This window comes from Podarcis gaigeae (genome assembly GCF_964106915.1).
Source record: "Podarcis gaigeae genome assembly, chromosome: 8".
NCBI lineage: Eukaryota > Metazoa > Chordata > Lepidosauria > Squamata > Lacertidae > Podarcis > Podarcis gaigeae.
Window position 1 is genome coordinate 89,809,319 of NC_139684.1, and position 18,912 is coordinate 89,828,230.

The window sequence follows — 18,912 nt, forward strand, 5'->3', positions numbered from 1 at the left end:
TTATTCAATGACCAGAGGATAGTAACTAAGGCTAAGGAAACAATTGATGAATATTTTAAATGGAATTTAAATGGGGAAACAGCTATAGAGACGGTGTGGGATGCAGGAAAGGCAGTCATGAAGGGTTTCCTGATTCAAAAAAAACAGCCACTTAAGAAAAGAAAAAGAGAAAAAGAAAGAGCAGATTTTAATACAGATTATGGAAAATGAAAGAAAATTAACTATCAATCCTGGTGAGGAGACTGCAAAACAAAACATAAAGATACTACAAGCCAAATTTTCTATGATAATTAATCAAGAGATTGAATGGGAAATTAAAATGATGAAACAGAAAAAAATTGAATCAGCTAATAAGATAGGGAAATATTTGATGTGGCAAATAAGAGAAAGGAGGAAACAAAACATGATTTGTAAGATAAAGGATGGAGAAAGGATTGTAGAAGAACCAAAAGAAATAAAAAGGATATTCCAGAAGTACTATAAGGGCCTATATAAAAGAGGAAAGGAAACAGATTATGAAATAGACTGCTTTCTGCAAGAACATCATCTGCAACAGATTGCAAAAGAAGAAAAAGAGTTACTAGACCAGATGATTACACAAGAAGAGATAAAGAGGGCTATAAAAAAGATGAAAACTGGAAAAGCGCCGGGGCCGGATGGCCTACCAGCCAAATATTACAAAATATTAAGCGATCAAGTATCCCCAACTCTATGTGAAGTGATGAATAATATTTTAAAAGAGGGGAGGATCCCGAACACCTGGAAGGAAGCATATATTACTTTGATCCCCAAAAAAGACGTAGATGCTTTAGAGGTGAAGAATTATAGACCAATTTCGCTATTGAACAACGACTATAAGTTGTTTGCAGATGTAATGGCAGAAAGATTTAAAAAGATATTAAACAATAGAATTCACAAAGACCAAACGGGCTTTCTTCCAGGGAGACAACTGAGGGACAACGTACGAAATGTGATAGACATTATTGAATATTTGGACACTAGAATAGATATACAGGCGGCCTTGGTATTCATAGATGCCGAAAAGGCATTTGATAATGTTTCATGGGGTTTCCTGAAGAAAAGCTTGAAAATGATGGGGATGGGAGAAAAATTTAGAAAAGGCATAGAAGCTATCTACCATGAACAAAAGGCAAAACTTGTAATAAATAATACTACATCAGAATTCTTCAATATATTTAAAGGAACTAGACAAGGTTGCCCCTTGTCTCCTTTATTATTTATAATAGTATTGGAAATACTTAATAAGAGATTGAGGGAAACAACAGAGGTTAAAGGAGTCAAGGTAGGATTAAAAGAACACAAAATCAAAGCTTTTGCAGACGATATTGTGTTAACATTAGAAGACCCAAAACACAGTGTAAAAGAAGCTCTACAAAAATTTGAAGTTTGGTGCTGTGTCAGGACTCAAGGTTAATAAGAACAAAACTAAAATGCTGGTCAAAAACCTAACTAAGGAAGAAACGGTAGACCTAGAACAAAGGGCGGGAATTATGACAGCTAAGAAGGTGAAATACCTCGGAGTGTGGATTATGGCAAAAAATATCAATTTATATAAGGATAATTATGAGGCTACTTGGAGGAACATCAAGAAAGACTTGGAAATCTGGGGGAGAATGAGACTATCCTTTTTGGGGAGGATAGCGGTTGTTAAAATGAATGTCCTGCCCAGAATGTTGTTTTTATTTCAAACTATTCCTGTACTTAAAGGTTTAAGGCAATGTAAAGAGTGGCAGAGAGCCCTGGCGAGATACATCTGGCAGGGAAAAAGACCACGAATAAAAATGAAAATATTGGTAGACAGAAAGGAAAGAGGGGGCTTCTCCCTTCCGGACCTGAGTTTATACTATGAAGCGGCATGTTTATAGTGGCTAAAAGACTGGATAAGATTGGAAAATAAAGACATATTGGATCTGGAGGGTTTCGACAACAGGTTCGGGTGGCACTCGTACCTGTGGTACGAAAAGGTGAAGGTACACAGGGGCTTCCTAAACCCTATTTTTAGGGGACCAATATTTCAGGTATGGGAGAGAAATAAAAATCTCTTGGAAAGGAAGACCCCCTGGTGGATCTCACCAATAGAGGTATTAACTATCAAGAAAACTAATATGGAAGAGAAGAATGCCACTTATGAAGAACTTATAACCAAAACAGAACAAGGTATTAAACTCAGACCGTATGAAGAGATAAAAAATTTATTCACTGGTTTGTTGCAATATTACCAGGTGAACGATCTGCTAAAAGAAGATAAAAAGAAATTAGGATTTGAAGATAAAAAAATCTAAGTTCAATGTGGAGGTTGTTGAAGGTAAGAATAAAATACTGTCTAGGATATATGATATGTTACTGGAGTGGTATACAAAAGACGAGGAGGTGAAGGAGGTAATGACTAAATGGGTGATAGACATTGGCTATAATATTGATTTTGAAAGGTGGCTGGAATTATGGAATAACAACATTAAGTTTACGGCGTGTATGGCATTGAGGGGAAACATGTGGAAAATGATATATAGGTGGTACCATACGCCGGTTAAACTGGCTAAAATGTATAGGTTAAAGAATAAAAGATGTTGGAAATGCGGTGAAGCAGAAGGCGATTTCTACCATATGTGGTGGTCATGCAACAAAGTGAAAGGCTTTTGGGAATTAATTTACAACGAGCTCAAAAAAAAATTCAAATACACTTTTCCCCAAAAAACCGAAGCCTTTCTGCTAGGAATGTTGGGAAAAGAAATCAAAAAAGAAGATAAGATAATATTCCTTTATGCCACTACAGCCGCAAGAACTATGTTGGCACAAAACTAGAACACAGAAACTATACCCAGCATAAGCGATTTGCAGGTTAAAATGGTAAATTATGCCGAGCTTGCTAGACTAACAGGTAGAATACGAGACCAAGATGAACAGAAATTTCATGAAAATTGGAATAAATATTGGAAGTACATTGGAAATAATTTGTAGAGGGCACTGGCGGGGCTGGAATAACTCTAACAGTGAGCGGCTAATATTTAAGATTAAAAATAAAATATGTGACTGTAGAATTTATTTGATACTTACCAAAAGGGTGGAGGGGAGTCCAAGGCTCGGTAGAGCCCAAAAGATTGCGATCTCTTGAATCTTTGTTTCTTTTTCTTTTTTTCTTTTTTCTTTTGGTATAATTTGGGGAGGGGATATAATAAACTATGTAAATGAATTATATCTATATATGCATACTGATATGTTTATGGGCATATTTATTTATGTATTCTATACCTACATTGATATGTTTATCTGCATAATTCGAATAAAAATGTATTGGGGGGAAAAAAAGAGAAAAACATCATAAATGAGTCGGGGCGAGAGAGCGGACATCCTCTTGTCTCTCAGCCAAAAACGAAAGTAACTCACACACAAAGAAAGATTCCCGTATGTGAACCTAACCACGCCTCAGAATGTGAGATGTCACACAGAACTGTTTAACCCTGTAAGTTCTGATTCTCCTCACAGGAAACCTATCAGTGCCTGGAATGTGGAAAGAGCTTCAGTCAAAGCAACAATCTCACTTCCCATCAGAGAATTCTTACAGGGGAGAAACCATTTCAATGCCAAGGGTGTGATTGGAGGGATTTATGAAAGTCTGGTCTCATTTTTAAAGTTCTTTTAAAAAATAGAATTGGAGCTCTTAAAAGTACTTAGAGCTGGCTGGAAAAGCTAAAATCAAGACAGGTTTGGACAAGTTCCTTTCTCTTTGAAGGAAAATATTTCTTCTACTCTGCAAAGAGAATTGGATTCCTGCAAGACAACCACTCTTATCTGGACGTCTAAATTGCTTTGTCCTCTTGGACACATTCTTTTTTTCTTTTTTATGATTCCTCTCTTAAAGTAATTATTTGGTTTATTTGTTTAATTCAAATCTTAATTTGAGAAATTGAATTTTATGTTGAACAGCTTATGTGTGTTGGGGATCAGGCTGGAAGGAAGAGGGAGGGCTGGAAAAATGCAGGAAACAGGATCTCTTAGGAAAGAGTTATTCCGTGACCTTGACAAACTGATAAGGTGCCGCTGGAAAATAGGCTGCTTTGAGAACAAGGGAGAGGGAGATTTTGAATATGGCAGTTTAAAAACAGTTAACACCAGGCCTGTGTTAAATTTGGAGTAGCTATTAGCCTGGATTGTTAAAAATAATGAAATGGAGACAAATTTGACCACTAAAGTAGAGACACTGACAAAGAAAACAGAAGCACTAGATGTCTTCATGAAAGGAAGGGAGGAGAAGTCTGAAAAGCTGGAAAAGAAGACAAAAAATGGAAATCAGAACAGGAGACGCTTAGGATTGATGTGGACGGTTTGGGTGGAAGATACGAGGCAATTGTTGGTGCTTTGGTGGTTCTTGAGATGAGGCAGAAAGCCCAGCCTCTGAGACGGAGAGGAGGGAGGAGAGCAGGGTTTTAGCAAAGGTTTGAGCGGAGTGGATTGGAGTGGAATTAGACTGGCTTGTGGAGCAAGGAGTGCTCGAGCTGGTGCCTAATGCCCCCTGAGAAACCCCAATCATCACACCTGTCAAGCCCTATGGCTCAGTCCACATCTGCGCAGAGTACAAATGTATCATAAGCAAGGCCCTTACGGCTCATGCATACCCGGTGCCAATGGTCAGCCATGTCCTCACCACCCTTGCGGGGTCTAAGATTTTTGGCAAGCTGGCCCAGGCCCAGGCCTGGTTTGGGTAGAAAACCAATTTGAATAAATCCCCCCAGTGCCACCCCCTAGCTGGTCTTCCTGTCTCCCTCTTCCTGTGCCCCCACCCTGCCCCAATCAAAGTCCCAGCCCATCTTGGGGCCTCAAGGCATGCGGGCCAAATTTGATGGGGGCCAGGTTGGGCTCAGAGCTCTGCTTTCCTCTCCTTACACTGGGAAGCTTGTCCACTAACTCATGGATAAAGGGTTGTTTGGAAAACTAAGCCATCTCTACCCCCCACCCTGTTTTGAAATAAAGCCTATTTAAGAATTGGGGACACGGAGGAAGGAGAAAGTTATGTACTAAGCTTGGATCCTAGAACAATAGGCAAGTAGGATCCTAGAATGCAACAAGTGATTGGCTTGCAGGAAAAGACCAATCAGGCTCCAGGAGAGAAGCAGAATCAGTCAGTCAGACGGGACTAATTGTGTAAATAATGTATATAACAGCCTGAGGTTTGGGGGCCATTAAATCATTGCTTTACAAGCTGCAATAAAGACCATGAAATTACTACAGGACTCCTGAGTAGATTTCAGAGAATCTAATGCATCTTTGGTTGGGAGTGTCCACCAAGGAGATTGGAGATGGTTGCCAGTCAAAGGGTAGTTTAAGACGGGGGGGGGGGGAGCTCTTTGTGAAAGGGGGGGCAGTTTTGGGAGACATTCCAGCCGTGGCATTGGCAACCAGATGAGGAATCCTGGAAGAGGACACTCCAGGCTCATCTAGTCCAACCCCTGCGATTCAGGAACCCCGGTTCTTAGTCCCGCCAGCTCCCTTGAACTGGGCAACTCAGATGCCTGGAGCAGCGCCCGTTGGAGAGCAGCCTTGGGTCGCCTCTGGAGCTGGCCGGACCTTTTGGACGGCTGTTTCCATCCCCCCTGCCTTCTGCTGGCAGGCCCGGTTGGGAGTTGTAGTCCAAAGCCCATTGAGGGGGGCTGGTCCTGGAGGTGGTTTTCAAGTTGGAACTATGTTTTGACCCCTTGCCCAAAGGAGATGCCACAAAGTGTGTGCGTGTCGGGTGTCTTTTCAGTTCCAGGATACAAGGTGCTCTCTTGACCCGGGAGCCCAATCCCTCTCCCCCACCCCTAGAAAAGGGGGTCTTCCCCTCATCCTCTCCTTGCAGGACCCCCTTTTCCTTCCTCTTTGCTCAGAGAGTCGGAACCAACTCTCTCTCAAGGGACCCTGGAGCCAAACACTTGCAGAGTTTTACTTCTCAAGCAAAGGGTGGGAAGGAATACATTCTTGTTGCTCTTGAGATGTACAGAAATCTGTTCCCCGTGGAGGGAGAAGCTTGCCAGGCCCCCAAGGTCCCCGCAGGGAGAGGTAAAGGTAAAGGTAAAGGTACCCCTGCCCGTACGGGCCAGTCTTGCCAGACTCTGGGGTTGTGCGCCCATCTCACTCAAGAGGCCAGGGGCCAGCGCTGTCCGGAGACACTTCCGGGTCACGTGGCCAGCGTGACATCGCTGCTCTGGCGAGCCAGAGCTGCACACGGAAACGCCGTTTACCTTCCCGCTGGTAAGCGGTCCCTATTTATCTACTTGCACCCGGAGGTGCTTTCAAACTGCTAGGTTGGCAGGCGCTGGGACTGAGCAGCGGGAGCGCACCCCGCCGCAGGGATTCGAACCGCCGACCTTTCGATCGGCAAGTCCTAGGCGCTGAGGCTTTAACCCACAGCGCCACCAGGGAGAGAGGGACCAGCAAAAGGGTTAAGTGGCACCCAGCTGGCTTCCTGGAGAGGAATAAAGGGAGGAGGCTCCCCAGAGCAAAACCTCCGCCCCCATCCAGGCTTTTGTCTCTCTGCTCCACAAGTGTTGTCTGGGGGACCTTTCTGGGATCCGGTGAGTTGCCTTGGGGAGATGGGGGGTCCCAGGGCTGCAGGGGAGGGTCCCCCCAAAGAAGACCCCTCTGCCAACTCCCCTTTGTCTCCTAGAAGTGACTCATGGGGAGGGGGAAAGGGGGAACCAGCCAGGTGACAGGACACTCAGGTTACCACCAACTCCTCCCTCAACCCCTCCTTTCTGTAATGTATGCATGATGTTTCTGGGGGTGAGCTTGATCTAGAGGAGGGGAATTTCAAAAGTTTTTATAAGGTCTTGCACACCATTTTTCTGTGTCTTTCCTCTCTCCTGCAAGTGAGGGGAACACCCTGTTCAGTAAAGGCCAAGCCTACAGGCTGCTGTTTTGCTCCAACTTATCCTGGTTGGTGTCTTTGTTTTTTTCCAAGGGGAGCCTCGGATTTTTCCGGTAACACTGCTTCAGGGCCAGCTGAGTCTTGCTCATCCATCTCTGTTCTCTGGACACCTCCAGATCGGAAGGAGTCATTAGGTCTTCTGCCAAGTTTTGTCTGTCCTACTGAGAGGTGCCAGAGAATCCTGTAAAGCAAATGCATTCTTGACCACAAGCTTGACATGAGCCAACAGTGTGACGCGGCAGCTAAAAAAGCCAATGCAATTCTGGGCTGCATCAAGAGGAGTATAGCATCTAGATCAAGGGAAGTAATAGTGCCACTGTATTCTTCTAAGAGCCCTGGAGCTGGAGGAGGGAGACCTGGGCCCATTTGACCCCATGGCTAGGAGCTTTGGAGGGAGGTGGGGAAGATGGGGAGTGAGAGGAGCTGGTTCTGGGTGGAAACATCCACTCTGAGGAAAAGACCACCAGCTAGAGAAAGGAGTCTCTGAGCGTAGTGGGAAGGACAGTGTGTGGTGTCCTGGGAGAGTAAATCAGGCCAGGAAGGAACTGGGAGGCTGAGCCAGGAGGAGGAGGAGCTGGAAAGAGACCGGCTGCTGAGCTCTCATCCCAGTCAGGAGGGGAGAGATCCTTCTAGAAAGAGAAGACTCCCAAACCAGAGATCCCTTGGGTCTTTGGCTTGGAGTACCTTGGGAGTAGGGTAACTGGCAGAAAGTGCCACCTTGTTAAGAGCCAAAGTCTTAAGTGTGAAACAACTGATTAGTAAGTTTTACCTCACGCAAAGAACAAATCGTGAAGCTGAGGCTCCAAGACTTTGGCCACCTCATGAGAAGAGAAGACTCCCTGGAAAAGACCCTGATGTTGGGAAAGATGGAGGGCACAAGGAGAAGGGGACGACAGAGGATGAGATGGTGGGACAGTGTTCTCGAAGCTACCAGCCTGAGTTTGACCAAACTGCGGGAGGCAGTGGAAGACAGGATGGCCTCGCGTTCTCTGGTCCAGGGTGTCACGAAGAGGCGGACACGACCAAATGACTAAATGACGACGACCTCACGCGAGTCCCCCACAAGATAATCTGAGGTAGTTGGAGGGCATTTGTGGGAATTGTGTTCTGTGAGGTGGGTGCACTATATTTAAGAGAGAGAACGGGCCCAAGGCTGCCGGGGGGGAAGAGCCCTTGCGTCATCGCATATTAATTGGGGGCAGAGGTGGGATAGGAAGTTAAAACCCACACAGATCCTATTTAGTTTTGAGCGGACTGGCAGACTTAAACATTCCTGAGGGAAACTGGGTGCTGCACTTACGCCCACAGATATGTGGAATTTTGAGTGAAATATACTCAGATCTCAGAGAGGATGAAACCTCTGATTCCCTCACGTTTAAAGAGAGAGTGAAAGTGTGCTTTGGACTGACTGCAGAACAAAGCCAAAAAGCCTTTGGTGAAATTAAAAGGAAACCAGGAGAGACTTAGGCCCAACTGGGCAGCCGAATTGACCAAGCTCTGGACAGACGGGAGGAAAGTTAGATGAGCTCAAACAGCTCATCAGTTTAGAGCAATGTTTTCAAGAGGTTCCTGCTCATTTAGGCTGAAAACAGTAACTGAAGTCTCTACCTTGGGAGATGAAATCAAAGGAGACTCAGGGGGAGCAGTAATACTCAGTCCCTTCCAGTGGGGTCTCAAAACGACAAGCCTGAAGGGCGGGCCCAAGGGTGCCGGGGGGAAAAGAGCCGTGATACCAAGTAAAATCCCACACAGAAACGTACCCAGAGACACAGAACAACCAGTTTAATAAAGGAGTGAAGTTCTTTGATTAAAGAGAGAAAAAATTCCTGTCAGAAAATGACCAGCAAGCGCCAAGCCAAAGAGACTCAGGATGACCCAGCTGCTGCGTCTGAGGAGAATCCTAATATATTAGAGATGATGAGGCTAAGATTGGAATTGTCTAAGGTTGAAGCAGAGAAAGAAAGAGAAGAGGCCAGAATGGCTGCTGCCCTTCATCTAGCAGAGATACAGGCTGAGAGAGAGAGAGATGAGCCCAAGAAGAAAGAGACAGGGAGGCCAAGAGGGCCCATGAAAAAGAGAGGTTTCCTTTAAAAATGGAGGAGATTCAGGCAAGGGCAGAACTGCCGCAAGCAATGTTGGGGGTGGAGATTTTACCTCAGCAAATGTAAAGTATGTACAGTGGTACCTCGGGTTACAGACGCTTCAGGTTACAGACTCCGCTAACCCAGAAATAGTACCTTGGGTTCAGAACTTTGCTTCAGGAGGAGAACAGAAATCATGTTCCGGCGGCACATGAACAGTTTCAGGAGGCCCCAGAACAGTTTCAGGTTACGAACGGACCTCCAGAGCGAATTAAGTACTTAACCCGAGGTACCACTGTAAAAGCTGATGGTGTGCAGGCCTAACAGTCCAAGCTTCAAAATGAGGCAAGTCAAATATTTTGGTCCCGTCCCAAGTGGTGGAAATATACAACCTGATTGGAGCAAGGCAAAGGTCCTTCAAGAGGGGCCTGGACCCTCCACAAAAAGAGAAAGAAGAGCTTTTCTGGGGGGAGTGGGATATTGTCCTCCATTTCTTCCTCCTTTTAGCCCCCATGCTGCTCCTTGACATGACTGGGTGAAGAAAGACCAGCCAGACAAGAGCATTTGGAGGGACCAGTGCCAGGCAGCGTGGGCAGATTGTGAGGAGCAAAAACGAGGATGCGATGATGACTCTCACTTTCAATACTCCTACTATAGGTAGGCTAGAGAAGCTGTGAGATGTTTTGCTGAGGGGGGCGGGCAGGAGAAGACAAGAGGAAAGCAAGTCTTCCACCCCCAGTTATGTCTCCTCCAGTACGTCTGGCCAGAGACATTTGGACAGAAAAATCCACCTGGACAGAAATTTTACCCCTGAAAAAGAGGACGTGTCCTGGGAAAAGAGGACACATGGCAACCCTTCTTCTCTGGCGTCCCACGTAGCCGAGTAAGACTGTCTTCCCTAAACCCGGTTTCAACCATGAGGCCCTCAGTGACTGTGGGGGCCAATTCTGGATCCAGGCGCCCTTCCTTGCCTGGTTGAAGGAGCTGTGAAGACACACTGATTCCAGAGGATGAGGAGCGTCCAACACACCGTTTAATCCACAAGGGGCCATAGGGAAATTCGTCTTGCGAAGCGCCTTGAAAAACGGAAAACCCTTTCGTCTAGCCTCTCCTACCGAGTCCCTTTGTTCTCTGAACAGCCCATGAACCCAGCCTCTCACTTCAGGGCAAACTTGTCTGGTTGAAGGAGCTTTGAAGACATGCTGATTCCAGAGGATTGGAAGTGTCTAGCACACCGTTTAATCCACACGGGTCTGGCACCCGGTGTTGGCAACCCAATTCCAACATTTATGAACTTGAGGTATTTTACGGGGCTTGGGCACCCACAAACTTCTAACAATGTCACCGGAGGGGGAATAAAAGGCTTCCTAGGAAAACCCCCTTGGCTGCTCCTGTGTTGCTTCCAAGGCGACTCCACCAAGAACATACATTTATGGCTGAAATACAGACACAAAGCAGCAGATGGGACAACACAGAATGGCCCCCCCAGCCATGTCTGGCAATGTCTCCCCCCTCCAGCTGCCCCTCCAGCCCCCCCCCCGGGACCCCCTCTTGCTAGGACAGGGCTCTCTGCCCCGCAGACCCCCAAGGGGCCCCCAAAGGAGACTCGCCCCCCCGGATCCCCCATCTGGCCCCCCAAAGACCCCCCTCTTCCCCGCCCAGACTCCCCTTCGCAGCCCCAGGCAGGGAGACGGGCTCCTCCTCCCGGACACGGGTTCCCCCTTCCCACGCACATGCGCCCAGTCCCGGGGTCTGGGTCCGGCTTCCTCCCTGCCCCCCCGGAAGGGGCAGCTCTGCGCCTGCGCGACGCACCTGACGGCTCCGCGGGGAGAGAGAAGGGTTAAGGGGCGCCGATCTGGCTTCCTAGAGAGGACAGGGAAGGAAGGCGGGCCGCTCCCCCTCCTCCTCCCCTCTGACGTCCCTTCCGGCCTGGCCTTCGCCTGCCGGGCTCTGGTGGGTCTCCTTTCGGGGGAAGCCTGGGGAACTCCCTGCCCCGGGAGGCGGGAAGGGGAGGGAAGAGAGGCTGGGGGTCCGGGAGGGAGCCAGAGGGAGCTCAGGCCCTGGCCAGGGAGGTGGGACGGGACTGGAAGACAGTTAGGAGGACCTTAGGAGGGACATAATTGTGAGGAAGAAGCATATTATGAGGGACATGAGGGAGAAGTATATTAAGAGGGACATAATTGTGAGGGAGAAGTATATTAAGAGGGACATTATTATGAGGGAGAAGTATATTAAGAGGGACATTATTATGAGGGAGAAGTATATTAAGAGGGACATTATTATGAGGGAGAAGTATATTAAGAGGGACATTATTATGAGGGAGAAGGATATTAAGAGGGACATAATTGTGAGGCAGAAGTATATTAATAGGGGCATTATTATGAGGGAGAAGTATATTAAGAGGGACATTATTATGAGGGAGAAGTATATTAAGAGGGACATAATTGTGAGGGAGAAGTACATTAAGAGGGACATTATTATGAGGGAGAAGTATATTAAGAGGGACATAATTGTGAGGGAAAAGTATATTAAGAGGGACATTATTATGAGGGAGAAGGATATTAAGAGGGACATTATTATGAGGGAGAAGTACATTAAGAGGGAAATACCATGAAGCTTCCCTTCTCTCTCTATTCATAAATCTCTGTATGTCGGCCATTTTCCCTCCCTAATTCTTTATTTGATGCAAAGTCCAGTTTCTGAGGCGTCTTCCAGGGCAGTTCCACCCAGAGGGCCTTGCCACCGTCCCCTCGGATCCAGAGCAGGAAGTCCCCAAGGGACAGTGGCTGGAGCTGGACATGAGCCCTGCTTCTCACCAAGCCACCCAAGCAGATATGGCTGGGTTGGGGCGAAGCTCTGGACTATGAAGTGGGGTGGGGAGGGACCCCCACTGTTGCCCTGGCTCCAAATTACACTTCATACAAATGACTCACTTCTCCTCCTCCTTCTCTCCCTACACTTGCTCAGGGAACATTCTTCTTCCCTTGGCTGTGCTTTGATATTATAATAGAAGACTGTGTTTGATTCCTAGGATTTGCTGCACCTTGCATTAGGACACACAGAACTTGGCAGAGGACCAAGGGGCTCCTTCCGATCTCTTGGAGACTTCCGGAGAGCCCAGATAGATGAGCAAGACTCAGCTGGCCCTGAAGCAGGAAGAGGCCATGCCATGGAAACGGGGAGCAGTCAGGGATTCTGGGAAAACTCCATGCAGAGGATTCTGGGTGAGGAGGACACCCCTTGCTCAGAGGTGCAGAGCCAGCAGATCAGGCAGTTCTGCTTCCAGGAGGCCAAAGGACCCCGAGAGGTTTGCAGCCAGTTCTACCACCTTTGCCATCAATGGCTGAAGCCAGAAAGGCACACGAAAGCTCAGATGTTGGACCTGGTGATCTTGGAGCAGTTCCTGGCTGTCCTTCCTCTGGAGGTGGAGAACTGGGTGAGGGAATGCGGAGCGGAGACCAGTTCCCAGGCGGTGGCCCTGGCCGAAGGTTTCCTCCTGAGTCAGGCAGAGGAGAGGAAGCAGGCAGAGCAACAGGTGAGAGAGACTTTCCTCTGGATATTCCCAAGGGGCTCCAAAGAGGAGGGAGAGTATTCCCAAATCATTTCCTAATGGCCCATCCTTTTTTGGAAAGCATCTAGGAACAGATCTTCTTCTTCTGCTTCTTCATATTATTATTATTATTATTATTATTATTATTATTATTATTAATACTACACCCATCTGCCTTCCAGCACATATAAAAGCATAAGAAGACATCAGATGTCTTCTAAAAGTTATGCATTTTCTTATCTCCTTATCGCCTGATGGGAAGGCATTCCCCAGGGTGGGGGCCACTGTGGAGAAGGTCTTCTGCCTGGTTCCCTGTAACTTCACTTACCACAGTGAGGGAATCAGCAGAAGACCCTCGGAAGTGGACCTCAGTTCATGGAGACGCTCCTTTGGGTATAGTGGGCCTTTCAGGCCGTTTAGGGCTTTAAGGTTCAGCACCAACACTTTGAATTGTGCTGGGAAACGTTTTGGGAGCCAGTGAAGATCCTTGAGGACCAATGTTTCATGGTCCTGGCAGCCAACCCCAGACACCAGTCTAGCAGAAGCAGGAAGCAGCTTTCACCTCTGTCCCCCGAAAGCGCTTGCCTCTGCCATTCCTTCTCTAACCCTTCTCCCCATTCTCTGTTTTGAATCCTTGTTGCTCTTTCAGAGGAAGGATCTTTGGGCAGAAATGGGTCTTGATTCTTCTGAGGCAGAGAAGACTCCCTTGGACGCCAGAGTGAGGCCTCTGGGTAAGGAGGAAGGAGTGTTTTCTCCCCCGTTTTGTCACATTCTCTTGGTTTTGAAACTAATCTCTGAGTTCTTTGCATCTTTTGGGGGAAGACATCTGGAGCCCAGAGCTCGGGGGGGGGGAGTGTATTTTTGCACAACTATTATATGAAATGGGTACAAATGTCCAAATGTACTCAGCAGGGGAGACGTTTATGATAAAAATTTGATTAGTTTACAATTACAGTCCAATAATAGCCTCCTTATAACAATGCGAAATTACAATACAATTACTAATACCAATCTTATACAAAATTATATAATATAGGTGGCCCCCCGCATGCTAAAACCAAGGGTTTGAAGATTTTCTTGATTTCTCTATTCCAAAATCTTTTTAATTTCAATTACACTCCTGTCAAGATAACAATCGTTTATACAACAACTGCAATATTAAAGACTTCCATTCGTATGGAAACATCAAATAATATATAAAACTACAAGTGAGGCACTCCAGTAATATCCTTACTCTTCCTGTGTGTGGCAATCTTTCTGTTTGTGATATTTCTTCCTGTCCTTGTAAAATGTTCTGTTTATCTTTTCCTGGTTGTTGCTGTTCTCCATCATTCCTTGGGCGGAGCTAATATCCCATTGTGGTTTCAGAAATTCTCCATCGCTCTGTCCTGTGCTTCATTGTTTGGCAACTTTAACAGCAGCTGCAAAAATCACACAGTCCCAATAAATAATCAGTTTTCGCCATTTTTCTTCTCCGCCTGGGATGGAGAGGGATCGGTCAGAACTGCAAATGACTCAGTAATGAACCTTATCAGCTCCCTCACAACTTTCAGATTCCTCACATCCCTCTGTCTGGCCTAAGATAAATGCGCATTTATCCAATTAGATTAAATTCCAAGTCCTTTTAGCATTATTCAGTTCAGTCTGTATATAATAAAGGATGGGGAAGAGTCAGCTCTAATTTTCCATCGTAAACATTTTGCAAAATAGAGCTTCCCTCCCTTTTTCCTTTTTCCCCCACACACAGTTCCATTTGATGTTATATTCCATATCTGCAATCCAGTTTCATCCCTGCTCACCTGTACATAGATATTTTCAACTAGTATCCAATGGCGGGCTGCCAATTCATTAGTGTAGAGATGAAAACTTTGTATAAAGAAGCCATAGGCTCCCCTCCCCCCACATCTTTTGCACCAAATGAAGTCTTCCCTCATATACAAACTTTAAAGACCTTGCAGCTGATTCAGTTCCGCAGTTTATGATCTCATCTCTTCCAGCAACGCCTGTACATTAGTCCAAATTGAGCTCTAATTGACAGGAGAACCTCTGCTTCTTAATGGCGGAGAAGGAGGGTTTTCGGCAGGCGAAGGGCTTTTGCACTCAGTGCCTCCCGCAATCCATGCCGGAGCCAGAGCCTGGTACCAAGACGAACTGGGAGTGAAGCCCGTTCCCCCCTGTCCCTGGGGGAAACGTGCAAGGAGAATTACCCTCAGTCATCCTTGTTTTTCCTTCTCCAATGATCTCCCGCTGCCTCCATTAAGGCAGAGCGGAACCGGAAGCTAGCAGGGGAGACTTGGACGAAGCTCCATCTGCACTTAGAGATGCACTGTTTCACCTCTGAGAGAAGCAGGCGCTCACGGTTTCCACTTACCTTGGTCTCTCCCAGGTGACGGAATGATGCCACCAAGACCTGCTCCTTCATCTTTTCATGGTGGTGGAGGGGAGGCAGCAGCTGTGGACCCAGATCAGGTAGGGGGAAGGAGCCTTGTGGGGAAGGTCTGCTTGGATGCAGAGGAATGGTGGGAGGAGCCAGAGAAGAGGGAGCCGACTGGGAGGAGGAGGAGGAGGAGGAGGAGGTGTCTGAAGCTGGAGAGGGAAGAGGGCTCAGGGAGCAGAGGGAGTCTGTGGCAGAGAGCAGCCCAGACTCCGAGGCAGAAGCTGCAGCAGGAGAGAGGAGGGATGAGGAAGGCAGAGAGGGGTCTGGCCGCTGTAGAAAACAACAGAGCCAAGTGAATGTTCTCTAAGAGGACAGCCTTTTTCCTGTTCTGTTAGGGTCCAGTGTGCTTTGAAGATGTGGCTGTCCATTTCACAGATGAGGAGTGGGCATTGCTGGATCCTGACCAGAGAGCTCTCCATAAGGAAGTCATGGAGGAGAATCGTGGGATCTTGGACTCTCTCGGTAAGGCTCCTTATTGGATCATCCTGTCTGTTTTGTAATGCAAGACATCTCTCTATGTGATGAACCTCTGATATTTTGATGGGGCTCAACAGCGCCACCCGCAGCACCTGGGATGTTAACACTCCCACAGCAAACCTTGAATGGATGGCTATTGATTTTTTTCCCTGTGAATATTCTTCCTCCAGTTCTGCCGTTTAAAACCCTGACCAGGCTGTCTGAACTGCCCAGGCCTTCTTCAATGTAGGCTTCAGAGTGATTTGGGATGTTGAAGTAGCTCCAGTCACGTTTCCTGCTTTGTTCTTGCTTCTGTCTCTCTCTGGTTGACCAAAGAGTCGCTTGACATTGGAGATGGCACAGATTCCACGACTGAACCAAACAAACTCCATCCCAAAACAGAGCCAGGCTTTTTGAATCTCAGGCAGTGAACCCTGTAGTAACAATAACTATAATTTTATTATTTTTACCCTGCTCATCTGACTGGGTGGCCCCAGCCACTCTGGGCAACTTCCAACAAATAGGAAAAACAACAACAACAACAACAAACATTAAAAATGTCCCAATACAGAGGTGCCTTCAGAAGTCCTCTAAAGGTTGCATAGTTATTTCCTTGACATCTGATGGGGGGGGGGGGCGTTCCACAGGGTGGGTGCCCCTATCGAGAAGGCCCCCTGCCTCGTCCCCTGTAACTTCTCACAAAAATGTAACATTTAAGTACAGTGGTACTTCGGGTTAAGAACTTAATTCGTTCCGTAGGTCCGTTCTTAACCTGAAACTGTTCTTAACCTGAAGCACCACTTTAGCTCATGGGGCCTCCTGCTGCCGCTGCGCTGCCAGAGCACGATTTCTGTTCTCATCCTGAAGCAAAGTTCTTAACCTGAGGTGCTATTTCTAGGTTAGCGGAGTCTGTAACCTGAAGCGTATGTAACCTGAGATACCAGTGTAATGAAACTTGAATATTAATAATAATAATAATAATAATAATAATAATAATACTGATATGACAAGTTTCTGCTGCATTCTGTGATGTCGAGAATTTAAGAAAACATCCAAATTGGTTTAAGGTGATGCACTTCATCATTATATTTTGGGCCACTAAAGAAATTTAAATCTGGCAGCTGCTACACACATTTGTTCAATATACAAAATGTGTTTTTCAGCACACAGAAGTTCATTCCCCTACCACAAAGTAGCTGACTATGACCATGTCATTCCAGAGTCAATGTTCCCAAATATTTCTCAAGCTCTTACAATTTGTTTAGATTTATTACATATTAAATACAGTTGTACCTCGGGTTAAGAACTTAATTCGTTCCGGAGGTCCTTTCTTAACCTGAAACTGTTTTTAACCTGAAGCACCACTTTAGCTAATGGGGTCTCCTGCTGTTGCCGCCGCGCCACCGGGGCATGATTTCTGTTCTTATCCTGAAGCAAAGTTCTTAAACTGAAGCATTATTTCTGGGTTAACAGAGTCTGTAACCTGAAGCGTATGTAACCTGAAGCATATGTAACCCGAGGTACCACTGTATATCTTAATTTTGAACAGGGAACCTTCCCGCTTTGGCCACCTTTAAAATAATAATGAAAGCACATTTTATTTATGAAGGTAGTACAGATCCATATTTAAATTTGAACAAAATGACGTTACCAGGTTAAACTGTACTTTAAAAACTAGAGAGAGAAAACATATAATATTCAACTTGATTTGTATACAAAACTAGACATTTTTACAGAACAAAAGGAACATTATAACATCTAACTCCCTTCAGTTCTTCCCCTGTCCCAAGCATTAATGAGCATTGTTCCATAATTTGGTACTGCACTTCTTCCTGAGACTCTAATCCATTTGCTTCTTAGTTTCAGGTGGTGATGAATTGGTAATGAAGAACAACTACAACGAAATTCACACAGTGGAGGAGCCATATCAGGAATCAGACTGTGCAGAGGGCTTCAGTCAGAGCTCCCATTCCACTTCCCATCAAAGAAATCCCCTTGAGAAGAAACCCTATCAGTGCTTGGAATGTGGAAAGAGCTTCACCAGGAAAGAAAATCTCACTTCCCATCAAAGGATTCATACAGGGGAGAAACCCTATCAGTGTGTGGAATGTGGAAAGAGATTCAGAAATTGCTCAGATTTCACTTCCCATCAAAGGATTCATACAGGGGAGAAACCCTATCAGTGCGTGGAATGCGGAAAAAGCTTCAGTCAGAGGGCCAAGCTCACTTCCCATCAAAGGATTCATACAGGGGAGAAACCCTATCAGTGTGTGGAATGTGGAAAGAGATTCAGAAATTGCTCAGATTTCACTTCCCATCAAAGGATTCATACAGGGGAGAAACCCTATCAGTGCTTGGAATGTGGAAAGAGCTTCCGTCAGAGCTCCCAACTCACTTCCCATCAAAGGATTCATACTGGGGAGAAACCCTATCAGTGCTTGGAATGTGGAAAGAGCTTCAGTCGGAATGCCCATCTCACTTCCCATCAAAGGATTCATACTGGGGAGAAACCCTATCAGTGCTTGGAATGTGGAAAGAGATTCACCTGGAAAGAAAGTCTCACTTCCCATCATAGAATTCATACAGGGGAGAAACCCTATCAGTGCGTGGAATGTGGAAAGAGATTCAGAAATTGCTCAGATTTCACTTCCCATCAAAGGATTCATACAGGGGAGAAACCCTATCAGTGCTTGGAATGTGGAAAAAGCTTCACCTGGAAAGAAAGTCTCACTTCCCATCATAGAATTCATACAGGGGAGAAACCCTATCAGTCCCTGGAATGTGGAAAGAGCTTCAGTCAAAGGAACAATCTCACTTCCCATCAGAGAATTCACACAGGGTAGAAACTATTTCAGTGCCAAGAGTGTGATCGGAGGGATTTATGAAAGTCTGGTCTCATTTTTAAAGTTCTTTTAAAAAATAGAATTGGAGCTCTTAAAAGGACTGGCTGAAAAAGCTAAAATTAAGACAGATTTGGACAAGTTCGTTTCTCTTTGAAGGAAAATATTTCTTCTACTCTGAGCCACTTAAAGAGAATGGAATTCCTGCAAGACAACCACTCTTATCTGGACACCTAAATTGCTATGTCTTCTTGGACACATTATTTTTTTTTCTGTTTTATGGTTCCTCTCTTAAAGTAATTATTTGGTTTATTTGTTTAATTCGAATCTTAATTTAAGAAATTGGATTTTATGTTAAACATCTTATGTGTTTAACACATAACAAAGCCATTTTTCACGTTCTCACCTGTCAGGGAACTGCCATCGGAGCTCAGGGGGGTGGAGAGGCTCTCGGATGCTGGGAGACCCTCAGATGCTGAGGAAGGAACCAGCAGGGGGAGAGGGAGAGTCACCGCTGAAGGAGGAGGGGGAGAGGAGACAGCGTCGGAGGTTAGGCTCAGAGACGCTTCAAGCGAGGCCAGTGGTGAGAGCTCAGGACCTCCCCTTGGGACGCCCACTCTGCGCAG

The 18,912-nt window shown here is 46.0% G+C and overlaps 2 protein-coding genes across 6 annotated transcripts in view; both read left to right on the forward strand.

The window, feature by feature from the left end:
- Window positions 1–18,651, forward strand: part of LOC310851375 (uncharacterized protein) — a 39,339-nt gene extending 20,688 nt beyond the window's left edge. For 3 of the 4 annotated variants that reach the window (XM_083753699.1, XM_083753697.1, XM_083753698.1), the window contains one exon: window positions 3,517–3,925. In XM_083753699.1, the coding sequence (XP_083609825.1) occupies window positions 3,517–3,661 (145 nt within the window). In that variant the 3' untranslated portion in view covers window positions 3,662–3,925. Of the gene's footprint in view, window positions 1–3,516; window positions 3,926–18,417 lie in introns of those variants that run through there. The other variant, XR_014567730.1, reaches the window with a different exon arrangement.
- LOC310851413 (uncharacterized protein) overlaps window positions 10,889–18,912 on the forward strand; it is a 37,453-nt gene continuing 29,429 nt past the window's right edge. Inside the window, exons 1-5 of one of the 2 annotated variants that reach the window (XM_083753788.1) lie at window positions 10,889–10,956; window positions 12,057–12,538; window positions 13,203–13,284; window positions 14,940–15,022; window positions 15,326–15,451. In XM_083753788.1, coding sequence (XP_083609914.1) covers window positions 12,173–12,538; window positions 13,203–13,284; window positions 14,940–15,022; window positions 15,326–15,451 — 657 coding nt within the window. In that variant the 5' untranslated portion in view covers window positions 10,889–10,956; window positions 12,057–12,172. Of the gene's footprint in view, window positions 10,957–12,056; window positions 12,539–13,037; window positions 13,285–14,939; window positions 15,023–15,325; window positions 15,453–18,912 lie in introns of those variants that run through there. The other variant, XM_083753787.1, reaches the window with a different exon arrangement.